The 12,231-nt window shown below is 47.0% G+C and overlaps 1 protein-coding gene across 2 annotated transcripts in view; it reads left to right on the forward strand.

Moving 5' to 3' along the window:
• Positions 1-12,231, forward strand: part of MMP17 (matrix metallopeptidase 17) — a 39,680-nt gene that overhangs the window by 19,734 nt on the left and 7,715 nt on the right. Inside the window, exons 2-6 of one of the 2 annotated variants that reach the window (XM_052690842.1) lie at positions 4,867-4,999; positions 6,015-6,141; positions 10,245-10,528; positions 11,737-11,913; positions 12,054-12,126. In XM_052690842.1, coding sequence (XP_052546802.1) covers positions 4,867-4,999; positions 6,015-6,141; positions 10,245-10,528; positions 11,737-11,913; positions 12,054-12,126 — 794 coding nt within the window. Of the gene's footprint in view, positions 1-4,866; positions 5,000-6,014; positions 6,142-10,244; positions 10,529-11,736; positions 11,914-12,026; positions 12,127-12,231 lie in introns of both variants that reach the window. The other variant, XM_052690841.1, reaches the window with a different exon arrangement.

Consider the following 12,231-nt stretch of genomic DNA (forward strand, 5'->3'; position numbering starts at 1 on the left):
AGCCTTGGCCTGGATTTTCCTTCATACAGAGATTTCGGGGACAAGGCAACCTCATGCCTTGATTCATTTCCCTGTGCAGAGCAGGGAGAGCTCTCCCCTGGTTACGTGTGGATGGCGGCCAGGCTTGCAGGGAAGGGACTCCTCCTGGATTCCCAAGTGCTGGAAGAACTGCAGATGGCAACGTTTCCTTTAACTCTGTGCTGCATCAGAGGTTGGGTTTGATGCCTCACCCACAGGGCAGCTCTGGGCAACCTGGTGCAGGGACAAACTGATATGTCCCACTGGCTGCACTGACCACACACCAGCTGCACAGGAGGAGGGCTACCTTCACAGATGATGTTACCCGACAGCTTGTGTGGTTTGGAGCCGTTTTTGTAGAGAGAGAAAAGAATCTTACTTTGGTCATATACCAAGCATCCCACCACAGCTCCATGGGCTATTGTATTTTCCTCTTTTCCTTTCCAAACAACTAAGTGGCAACAAGGATGCTTCACCGTGACAGGCGGCATTATGTAAAACTATTTGATTAAAAAAAAAAGTCCTCTATTTCTATTCCCATTGAAACTCCTTTTCTCGATGTCCTGTGGAGTTTTAATTACACAAAATGTTTCATCATTCATTGCCTTTGCATGGAAATTTTTGGGATGTGATGAAAAACTTCTGATGATTGAAACTGGTCCAAAAAGCCTAGTGTCTTAAAGCTTCGCAAAGGGAAACACACTTTCATATTGAAAATACAGAAGTAGCTGTATTTTATTTTTTTTTTTAAGTTTTGTCAGTTTTTTGTTCGTTGGAAAGAAACACAAACCAGCTCTAGTAAACACTGCTCCCCTATTCTGCCTTCCTTGTATGGGTGGGAATTGATTCTTTGATCTTCAGTTCAAAGAAGCTGAAAACACGGTTTGTTTGGTCCACAGAGGATTTATATCTTCTTCTGCAGCATCCCTTGATTACCTCTGGGTTTCTGGGATGGTGCTCAGGATGTGTCCAGCCAAACGGAGGCCAGTACTGTGTGTAGCATCACATCCAGGGGATGTTGGCTTCCAAACCCAGGTGGTCTGGTTTCATGAATGTGCAAGAGAATGGCAACACAGCCCTGTGAGTGGGCAGTCTAGTTTGCAGCCAGGCTAATTCCTGGGGATGGCAGAGAACTGAGCTGTGCAGGAGCAGAGCTGCTCTCCTCCATACTCCTTAGTGACCTGGATGTCCCGTGTCTGATGTCACCACACGATGCTATTTGTCTGCTGCAGACCTGGCCAAGCAGCCCGCTGTCTGTGGGAGCTGGAGGCTGTGGCCTTTTGCAGTGCCACTGTTGTTAACCTGAGCGAGCCTTTAAAGCGAGGGGAGAGAGAGGGCATGGGCAGCAGCTGCATTAACTTCCACCCTGGATGCTGTACACAGCCAATTAAAAAGCTGTTTGGATGCTACCAGCTCTTCTAGCATGAGCTAATGAAACTCTTCCTGCGGTTCAGAGGTGACGGCGACCAGAATGCTGGTTCTAATCCAAACAGCAGTTTTCTTCCTAACGAATTAATCAGCTGATTACGTGCATACAGTAGCTCATTAGAGAGGTACGTGTCAACCTTTGGAAGAAAATTATTGGCTTTACGTGGCCCGGAGGCTGTTGCATCACAGGAGCACGCTCCTTGGAGTATTGCAGCACCATATGCGGTGCTCTAATTAATGGGTGCTGTTCCTTCGGTTGTTGATCTCATGAAAATTACTGTAAAATCTGAATACTATAAACCACTGAAAACTTAGAAGGAAAACCAAAGCGGACAAAAGTCGCTTGCCTTTCATCCAGCCTTCGGTGGTGGAGATTTTTTTTTCAGTTTTCTTAAATGCTTCCAATCTGTTTAACGGTAGCAACAGAGATAAAGCAAAATGTAATTTGGAAATTAGTTCCGGATGTTTGAGTTGTAGCTTTATTTTGGTGATCTGGGCCATTAACTTTGGTTTGGCTCTTCGTCCCCTGCACAGTGTGACGCTGGCAGCATCCCATGGGCAGCATTGCTCCATCCCACTCTTCCAAGGCCCTGATTCATTTCTGGCTGGGCTTTAGAAGCGTAACACAAGAGCAGAAGTGTGGAACAGTCTTGGGCATAGTTTTTTTCTTTGTCCTGATTTTGCTGTTTATCTTGTTTATGCTCTCCTCATTATCCTGAGCTCTTTTGTCTTCTTGTCAACACAACCTATGACCCTTAAGAACTCATCTAGAAGAAAATTTGCTGATTGAGTCTTTTTCGTTTTTTTTGCCTGTAGCAGTTGAGCGAGCCCATCAGCTTATATAATATTAATATTAGTAAAAGCAAACTTACAGAGCTCATAAATCTTCCATAAAAGAGGGACAAAATCTACATCTATTTCAAAATGAAGCAGGTAAGTAGGTTCTAGGACAAAAGGGTACTGATAAAAATGAAGTGGAGATATGAAAGAAATGAAATTGCCATTTTAATCTGAAAATTGGCTCTGTATAAGTGATACTGAGACTTCATTGCTGCTGGAGCCAGCATTTTTCTCCAGCCCTGGAGAGCCCTTATCCATGGATGCTTCCACAGCAGCCTCGCTGCCTGGCATTCAGTTCAAAGTGCCTGAGCAGCAAAGAAGTCCAAAATTGCAGCAGGTTTTGTCTACAGAGCATAAGCGGACTTCATGAGTGTTTTTCCCAAATCTGTGCTTTCTGAAGAGAACAAAGAAACAAACAAATAAAAATAATATATATATATACACATAAATTCCACAGTTTCAGCTTCTGCTAACCACAGGGCACAGAGGCATGCCCAGCTCAAGGCACAAAGCATACTTTTTCCCATTATACCACAGTGACATGGGGGACCCAGATGAGAAAGTGGTTCCTCTTATGTTTAGTCAAGGACACGGGGAAACAGGCGTGCTGTTGCACTGTCATTGAGGCAGCTTTTCAAAGGAGCTGTGTCACTTTGCAGCAGGTAGGACACTCACAGGGCACCACCTGCCCCATAAGGAACGCATCTCCACCTGGGATGACACCACGGCTGTGTCTGCTGCTTGCTCCATCCCAGCTTGCTCTGGAGCTGGAGTTATCCCCTCAGTCTGAACCTTCTGGAGAAGCAGTTTTTTCCCTCTTGAAAACATGGAGTTGCTGTCTCTGATGGAATTAGGTCAATTCGTTCAACTCAGCACATTTTTAAGGAGAAGTTTTTATCGTGTCAACTCAGGCAAGGAATACGTTTTAAGAATTTTAGCATTCTGCTCAAACCACTGCTTCATTAAACATTTTAAGGTAATGAGAGTTGGGAAAAAAAAAGATCTTTTTAATGTTAAAAAAAAAAAAAAAGGCTGAAATAAGTAGTGAATATGTTGAAGTTATCTCAGTGGAAGATGTTTCAGTATTTCCCATTTGTGAAAGTTCATGAGTTTAGCTTTTGTCCTGGTTAAAGACAAGAAAAGATGTGAGAAGCTTTCACAGGGCACACATAATTAGCTGGACAGTTCCTGCTGGTCTTTCTCATCTCCAAGTCCAAGTGTTTTTTTTCCTAAAGAAATGTTCTGCCCCAGCAAATATGGGATGTGGAGGCTCAGTGCTGTGGCTGCCTTACCAGGAGGTGCCAGAGCAGGGCTGGGGGCTCTGTGGCATTTCGGATGGCTCTTGTAGGAAAAACCAAGATGAGAGTCTCCAATTTTAGTGATAAGCAAATACAGACTCCTGGCACTGATCTAACTACCATAAATTTGTGGTGTATCGACTGTGGTGGAAGTCAAGATCAATATCAGACTTCAAGAGGTTCAATGGATCAATGTTTCTTTGATACTGATAAAGAAAATAGAGGGCAGGCATTTAAGGCGTTCTTGACATGTTGTGTTATTCTGTGCTGAGGTGGAGATATCAGCGAGTAGGAAGGCAAGGATAGATTTAGGAGCATAATTGACCAGACGTTTAAAAAGCAGTAGTAAGAATGAGATTTATGGTAGTATTTTCATCAGTTCTAGGCTGAAAAGAGGAAGAGAAAGTTCTTCATAAAAGTGTGCTGGCTCTTGAAAGACGAATTTCTATCGAATAGTGGCATTTTAACGAGGCACTTGTGGCAGTGTGATGGTGAGAGGCAGTGCTGGCTGAATATGTGGGCATTGCATGGGCTTCAGCACTCTGTGCTTCACCCACACCCACTGGGTTGTGGGGGTGCTACTGTGGTTCAGGTTGTGAATGACAGGCTCAGGGGACATCCCTGTGGCTTCAGTAGGAGTTGGGCTCCAGCTTTGGAATGGGGTAGATGTTAGTTTTCTCCCATGAGCATTGGTTCACTTTGATCTCCATTAATCTCAGTTTCCAATCGACTGTCTCCAATTTTAGGGCTGTTCTCAGCTTTAGGGCTTTGTTGTTAAGCTTGTTTCCAACCAAAACGCTGCTGAAGTTCAAGGGGAAGCTCTTTAACCACAGTCCCTAAGCTGCCCTGTGGAGACTGCAGAGCTGGTGCTGGCTCATAAGCAGTGGCGGCCCTGTCCTGTTCCCACAGGGATGCCCTCATCCCCTCTCCTTGCTCATCCCAGCAGTAGGTTTCCCCTGAGCACTGCCAGTGAATAAAAGGCAACAGGATTACACCAAGGGGTAGGGTCTGCTGCTGCCACTAGTGGGGATGCACTGCAGACAGATGTCAGCACTGGAATGCAGGAAGATCACCAGGTCCCACTACTTAAGCAGTCTGTACAGATCCGTCGTGACATCTTCATTTGTCAACAGGAGCCACGCTGTTCAATAGGGAAACCAGCTGTAAACATGTGAATGGGAGTGGCATTTCCAAGCAGAATGGGCAGGACTTTCAACACTTCCCTCTCTACAAATGTCTTTCACCCCTTTCCCTTTCTCATCCTCCTTCCTTTGTATCACAGGACTGGCTGACGAAGTTTGGGTATCTGCCTCCTCCGGATCCTGTCACAGGACAGCTGCAGACACAGGAGGAGCTGACCAAAGCCATCACAGCCATGCAGCTCTTCGGGGGGCTGGAGGCAACGGGGGTCCTCGGTCAGTGGGTGGCCCAGGGGTGGGTGAACAGGGGATAGAGGAGAGGGGCTGGCAGCTGCCGTGATGCAGAGCAGCATCATCCCCAGGAACCAACACGTGGCTGACAGACGTCCCTGTTTGCAGCTGGAAGAGTAATTACATGGCTCAGGTGCTTTGTTGCCTTGTGCTTTCAGCAACCTGAGGCAAGCAATTATTTCACCAGACCCACACACCCTTGGGGTTACTGTCGTGCTTAAAATAGCTTAAAATAGCTCTTGATGTGCTCAGAAAGAAAAGAGACAGAGAAACTAAGGCTGATAGGTTGTTCCGTTCAAAGCTTTAATTGCAGCCTCAATTTGAATGGAACAAAAATTCCGATTGAACTTCTGAATTTGAGCAGGGAGTGATTTGGTTTCTCCACCAGCAGAGCACAGTGCAGGGGAGGATGATGGCTCAGCCACCAGTGGGGGTGACCGCATCCAACCGGGATGGAGCTGCCCAAAGCCTGTTGAGAGCTGCCCAGCGTGGGGCCACCCGCTCAATGGCCTTATTGAGGACAGCAGAAAGCCAGCTTTATCCCAGTGGTGAATGGTTCCCTGTTTGCCCTCAGGCTGCCGTTGTCCCTGCACGTTGCCACCCGGACGTGGCCATGACCTCCTGCTGCCATTCAAGGAGACAATTAGCCAGCAGATGCACAGCCTTGGAGCAGCCGGTGCCACTTGAGCAGCTGCTGCCCACGTCCCCATCTCAGCAGCACCGAGACTTTCCCCTCTGCTCCTAATTAAGCACTTGCAATTATTATTTCTCCTCCACCCCCTCGCAGGCTGCAGGAAGCCCAGGAAAAGGGCCGTGCTTTCTGTTGCAACTGTGTTTGCTGCATGGGAAGGGGGACTGGACTCATATAGGACTCATGGGTGGGCTCAGGTTATGGCCCCAGTCACTACCATCAGCTGGTGGAGGTGGCTGCTGTGGTATTTCTCATCCCATAGCTGCAGCTTTCCCGTTACACCCATCTTTTCTCTTTCTTCACCACCAGACGAGGCCACGCTGCAGCTGATGAAGACCCCTCGCTGCTCCTTGCCCGACATGGCTGGCCTAGCAGCCAGGAGGAAGCGGCACACGCAGGCTGTGACCAAGTGGAACAAGAGGAACCTGTCCTGGAGGTAAGAGCTCCAACCACAGGACCACAGACCTGTGTGGCCACAGGCCAGCAGAGGCTTTTTGCTAGTTTTTTGCTGCATTGCAGTGTAATTTCTCATGAGCTCCCTGGGGCTTTGCACCATCTCAAGCAGCTGTCAAAGATTTGGCTTGGCACAAATATGTCTTTTTCCCTTGATCTTATCACCTGAGTCCAAGCATTGGGAGCATTTTTAGGGTAATGGAGGCATCTGGTCCCTTTTTTCTAGTCCTTGCCACAGGAGAATATATTTCCCCTAAAGCCATGAAGCGATGTGTGTGTTTGCTGACACAAAAACACAAAAGTTGAGGTCTGACTCTGGAGCCAGGCTGCAGGTGAGGGTCTGGAAATGAATCACTCCTTCTCCCTGTCCCACTGAGACCTGTGCTCTTTGAGACACGTGTTTCCACCCTGAAAGCCCATGTGTGGCTGTGAGTGCTCTCCCAAGAACCACTGGAAAGAGCTGGATGCCCCGGGTCCTACAAACCCACGTGCGTGGCATGATGAGGCCTCCTTACTAATAATAAACTTCCCTTTGATCTTGAAGTCGTGCCTGGAGCGAGTCCACCTCCCAGCACAGTGACAAATCCCTTGGCGGTCCCTGCTGACAAATGTGGCCATCCCAGGGGTTGGGCTCTTCTGGTGGGCACAACCCCAGGAAACCCCCAGCCGTGCTGTGTGACTGCTGCATGCATTGCCATAAAAAAAGCCCTTAGGTTTGAGATGATGTTATATGCCTGGTATAAAAAGTCCATCTCCTGACAAACTTATTTCTGCATTTTTTTCATTTCATCCTTCCCAGAGTCTTGGCTGTCATTCAAGAAAGAGCTGTATTTTATGACTGAGGGCTGTATAAGCCAAGGGAAGGCTATAGCAGTGTAGAAACTCCAGCGTGGTATTTACACCCAACACTTGAGATTAAAATAGCTGTTTTGAAACTGCCATGAAAATCTGTCGATACAGACATAAAGTTTTACGTGCTTACCTTTTACACATTGACTGAAGTTTAAAAAAAAGAAAAAAATCAAACAAACCCAAACTCTATTACGCCTTGCATTTAAAAGGTGAAGAAGAAAACGTGAAGAGCTGTAAGGTGGGGATAAAGCTTCCAACAAAGCTGTACTGAAGGATGCTCTAAGGACAGGCACACGCAGCAGTGAAGAAGGCACTGCCCTGCACACAGCATCTTACAGCCATGCAGGTTGCTCAGGATTCTTCTTTTCACCCCTGAGCACAAGCAGGTGATGTCTGTGATGTGCTTCACGTCACACTGAGGTGCCATGGGTGACACCAGTTCCGCACCACGGCCGTGGCCCCATCAATTGTGCCCTCCTCCCCCCTCAGAAAAATCAATGTGGGTTTATCAGGCAATCCATGGCCTGCGGTGCTCAGTAGTGATCAGCATTTATTTTAGTTCTCTGTAGTATCAGGGCTGCACAACATGAAGGAGTGCTTTCATTAACCAGCAATTGATTTCTCGTACATCGCTAATACTCTTTTGCTTTTGCCTTTCTGAGGATAAAACCCAAAGAGGAGCCCAGAATTCAAAATGGCCATTGTGGTTGGCTCCCTGCAGCAACCAGCTGGAGCAGCCCTCTCTGACCTCTGTTATCCACCGCTTGGACCCAAATCACCTTGAGATGGGACTGAGGAAGAAGGGCACCCAGGGAACACATGACTGGCAGCAGCTGAGGCCACCCGCAGCAGCAGCCTGCAGCTTCATCAGAGGAGGGGCTTCTCCAAAGGGGCTGCTGCTCCAGCTCGCACCCCGCCACGCTTTGGGGCTATCTGGAGGAAAGAGGTTTCTCTCCAATTACTCAAATTAGGCTTTTACCCATGACAGGTGCTCTTTAAGGGTAGTCTCATCAGGGTTAACATCCAGGAAGGAGAGCTGCTCTCCACTGGGTACCTAAGCTCCATTTACCACAAATAATAATAATGCTCAAGGTGGGAGGGAGCTTATTTATCTCTGTGTGCATCTGCATTGTGCTGGAAATGTGCCTCCTGTTCAGTGGAACTGGGTAACATAATGCCAACAAACATCCTGTCGGTATAATAGTTTTCTCCTAATCTCATTGCAAGCAATTAGCAGAGCTTCTGCAATCAAATCAGAAGTTGAATTGAAAACCCTGACAGGATTCTCCTGAAAAATAACAGTGGTAATGAATGAAGGATGGGGGGTGTTCATTTACACCTATGGCATGCTAATAAAAACAGGTCAGCTCAGGGGTGCAGGACCTTTTATAAGACGCAGAGCAAGTGTTGATTCCGTTTCTGCTTTAATCTAATGTTTCTGGAGTCAGAGATTGGAATGAATATTAATAATGTTTGTCTACTCAGAGAGGGCTTTCCATCCGCTGTCCTATTAGCAGGGAGATCAGATTTTTTGTGCTTATTCTACAGCTGCAGAAGGCTGAGCAGTGCTTGAGGAGGAAAGAACAGATAATGACAGAAAACTTGAGTCCTGGGCACCCTGATTTTGCAAGGGATGGCTTAATTCCTGCGATAAGCAGGGTGTGCTTTGTGCATGTAATTACTTGCTCAGTGGACATAAAAGCAACAAAGGCTTTGCGTAAGTCCAGAGAACTCTTTCAGAAGATGAAAATACTTAGTTAAGGTATATCTGGAAATGGGATAACCTTTTTTGTACTGTGGAGGTTCACAATGACGCTTTTAATCACGGCAATACCAATTGCGTTCTGTGGTATTAAGGGGAACCTACCCACCATTTGATCATAAATCGTCCCTTCCATACATAAAAAGTTGCCTAAGAAGTGTTTATTCTAATTTGGCACCATTCTGTCTCCATTCTATATGTGTTTTGTTTGCGGTCCTGTGATTATCGGATGCTGCATGTGTGCAAACATGTTTTCTTTGCTACTGAAGTTCTCTCTTTGCATAGATACAGCAGAGGCATGGTTCTGACCAATTTTTGCTCTTTTTTTTGCAACTTTGACCAGACTGGGAGGTGATAACTCACATTGGGCTGCAGCTCCATGGGCGTGGGATTTGAAGGAAATGTGTGTAAGCAAGAGCATCCAAACTCAGCCAATGAGTCGTTCCTATTCCCTTCACTTCAGTCCTCCCAATACCCAAATCGCTATTCATAGGAAGAGCTGAGTGCCATGACATCCCTTTCTGACACCTGTAATTACCTCTAGAGGTTTAGTTCAGGTCATTACTGCACTCTGGGGCCAGGGAGTGGTCTCGTGCTGAGCGATGTTCTCCCAGCTATATTATGCAGGAGGGCAGTGAGGTGATCATAATTGTTGCTTCAGCTTTTAAAATTTGTCAGGCCATGAATATTTCATGAACACTTTGGTTGGTGTGCTGGTACACAAGAAATAAAGTGCCTATTATTACTGGGGTAGAGCTGGCCAGAAATTTTCAAGCAGAATTGGTTTCCATCAGTAATTACTCGGTCAACAGTAAGTTTTCCTGAAATGTGCTAATTTTTGTCTAAATTGTCAACGAGAGAGGATCCAAACACACTCTTTCTGAAGCCAATGTGCCTCACTGCATCTTTGACTTTTCACCCTATTAAATCAGCAATATTAGGGATTCTTTTTCCAGGTTTGGCTATGCAGGAATTGCTGGCTTTTTCCATTCCAACTCAGAACAAAAGAGAGGTTTGAATTGCTCTGCTGCAGGACAAATGCCAGCACACTGCTGCTCCCACCTGGTTCTCTTTCAGGGCAAGACAAAGCTGGAAGTGAGGATGAGCTGCTGAGTGCAGTAGTGCATTAAGCCTCAACTAATTAGTGCCCTTTCCACCAAGAAGCAAGGCAAGAGCTTCTCAAGCGCGGTGCTCCATCAGTCTGTGTCCTGCAGGCAAGAATTTAGAGGAGTTTTGAATGAGATTTACATCAAAGGCATTCTTTCTTCCTCCTTGTTATGGGTTGCAGTCTCAGAGACTGCTGGCAGCATACTGGTTTCAGAATGCGCTGCCCCAGCGGACGTACTGGGAAATAAATGGTGACTGCAAATCTTTACTGGGTTTCCCTGTGCATCTACTTCTCTTCCTGCTGGTCCTTGGAGTAGCTTGTTTGTGCCCCTCTCCTCCCCTCCTTGTTGCCCTCTTTCTTTCAGAGTCCGCACCTTCCCCAAAGAGTCCCACCTGGGCCACGACACAGTTCGTGCCCTGATGTACTATGCCTTGAAAGTCTGGAGCGACATCACCCCGCTCAACTTCCACGAGGTGGCAGGCAACAACGCCGACATCCAGATTGACTTCTCCAAGGCTGATCACAACGACGGCTATCCCTTCGACGGGCCTGGAGGCACGGTGGCACACGCTTTCTTCCCTGGAGACCATCACACAGCAGGGGACACTCATTTTGATGATGATGAATACTGGACCTTTCGGTCATCAGGTTGGTTGGGCTCAGAGCTGTGCAGTCAAGAGCAGATTCTGCATTGCAGACAGACAGGGCAGAGGCAGACACTGAGGCCCTGTAGCTTCCATTAGCGTGTGTATTATCAGCAATTGATTGGTGCCCATTTTGTGCCTGCTGGTTGCAGTTGTCTGTTAAGCACTCAGGTGGAGGAGTGGGTTCAGTGCTCCCGAGGAACAAGGTGGTGAATCTGATGGTGAGAAGGCTGCCCTCTGTTTTGAAGGTCTTGGAGCTACCCAACCTTCATCTTTCATTCATTTTGTTCTCCCCAGTGATTCAAAAATAACAGGTTGGTAGGTGATATAAAAATATCCCCCAAGGTTGTCAGTTTGGCATTAAAATGTCAGAAAGCATATGTCTTGTTCTCACCCAGTGCTGAAGAAAACAGCACAGGTTATAAACACCCTGGCTGTTTACAGGCACTGTAAATAATAGTCATCAAGGAAAAAGCAAAAATTCAGCAAAAATATCCCCCAGCACCTCAGGCCCTGTGGAGACAGCAAAGAACAGCACAGGATTCAGGATCACTGATTTGAAACATGGGGCTCCCCTGAGATTTGCAGAGCCATTCGGTTTCCCAGCCATTCCATTACAACACTTGCAGTTGTGAACTTTCTCAGAACCATACATAAAGTCATCAACATAGCTCCACAGGGCACTGCTGTGCAGGGAGGACCAGCAATTGCACGTGTGCTTGACACAGCCCATCTGGAGTCAGGTAGTAGGGATGCACCAACTGGGGTTGGCCCCACAGGGCTTCTGGGAGCGGTTCTTTGTTTTGGAAGTGATGATGTAGGTTTGGAAGTGGACATTAAGCCCTGTCTAGATCTGACCCGAGCATCTGAAGCTCTAGAGTGAGCCTTTTGTTAGAAGGGTGGATCTGTGTGGGTGCAATATGAGGCACTATGAGTTGGATGGCAAATGAGGACATCTGGGGAAAGAGAGAGAGAGAGCTCAGACTGAAAAAAGAAGTCATCAGGGAGGTGTCATTGTTAAATATACTCTCCCTGATGTCCAAGACTGAGCGCTCACACTGTGAACTGATGCCTGGCTTTCTATTTCCTAAGTCACACTTCCGCTTCCTTTTTCCAACAGGAGGAACATTTCTTCACGCTTCACCTATTCAAAAATTTGTTTTCCAGTTTATCCAACACATAATGAGTTTGATTTCAATTATGTATTTCCAGATGCTCATGGGATGGACCTATTTGCTGTTGCTGTCCACGAGTTTGGCCATGCCATTGGCTTGACCCACATCTCAGCTATAGAGTCTATCATGAGGCCCTACTACCAAGGTCCAGTTGGGGACCCTCTGAAGTACGACCTGCCTTATGAAGATAAAGTCAGAATCTGGCAGCTCTATGGTAAGCCCTTGTCTCTTGCCCAGCCATGGCCTGTTTCTGAGCTGTATTTTGGGGTGAGTGGGGCTGTGGGGAGGGTGTGTGTCTCTCTACTGCTTCTTTGTCTTTACACACAGGAGTCAGAGAATCTGTGTCCCCCACAGCCAAGCCTGAAGGGAGCAAAACTGAGGACCATCCTCTCCTTCCAGAGCTGCCTGAGAACCGCTCCACTGTCCCGTAAGTTCATTTCTTTCCAGCTGTTGCTGATGTTCCTGTGAATGACATGAAATAGCAGAGCCCCACTAGTCATCAGGATCTTGTCTGTGCTATTCCCCTCTGGAC

This window comes from Tympanuchus pallidicinctus, unplaced genomic scaffold (assembly GCF_026119805.1).
Source record: "Tympanuchus pallidicinctus isolate F22 unplaced genomic scaffold, pur_lepc_1.0 scaffold28, whole genome shotgun sequence".
In the NCBI taxonomy this organism is placed as follows: Eukaryota; Metazoa; Chordata; class Aves; order Galliformes; family Phasianidae; genus Tympanuchus; species Tympanuchus pallidicinctus.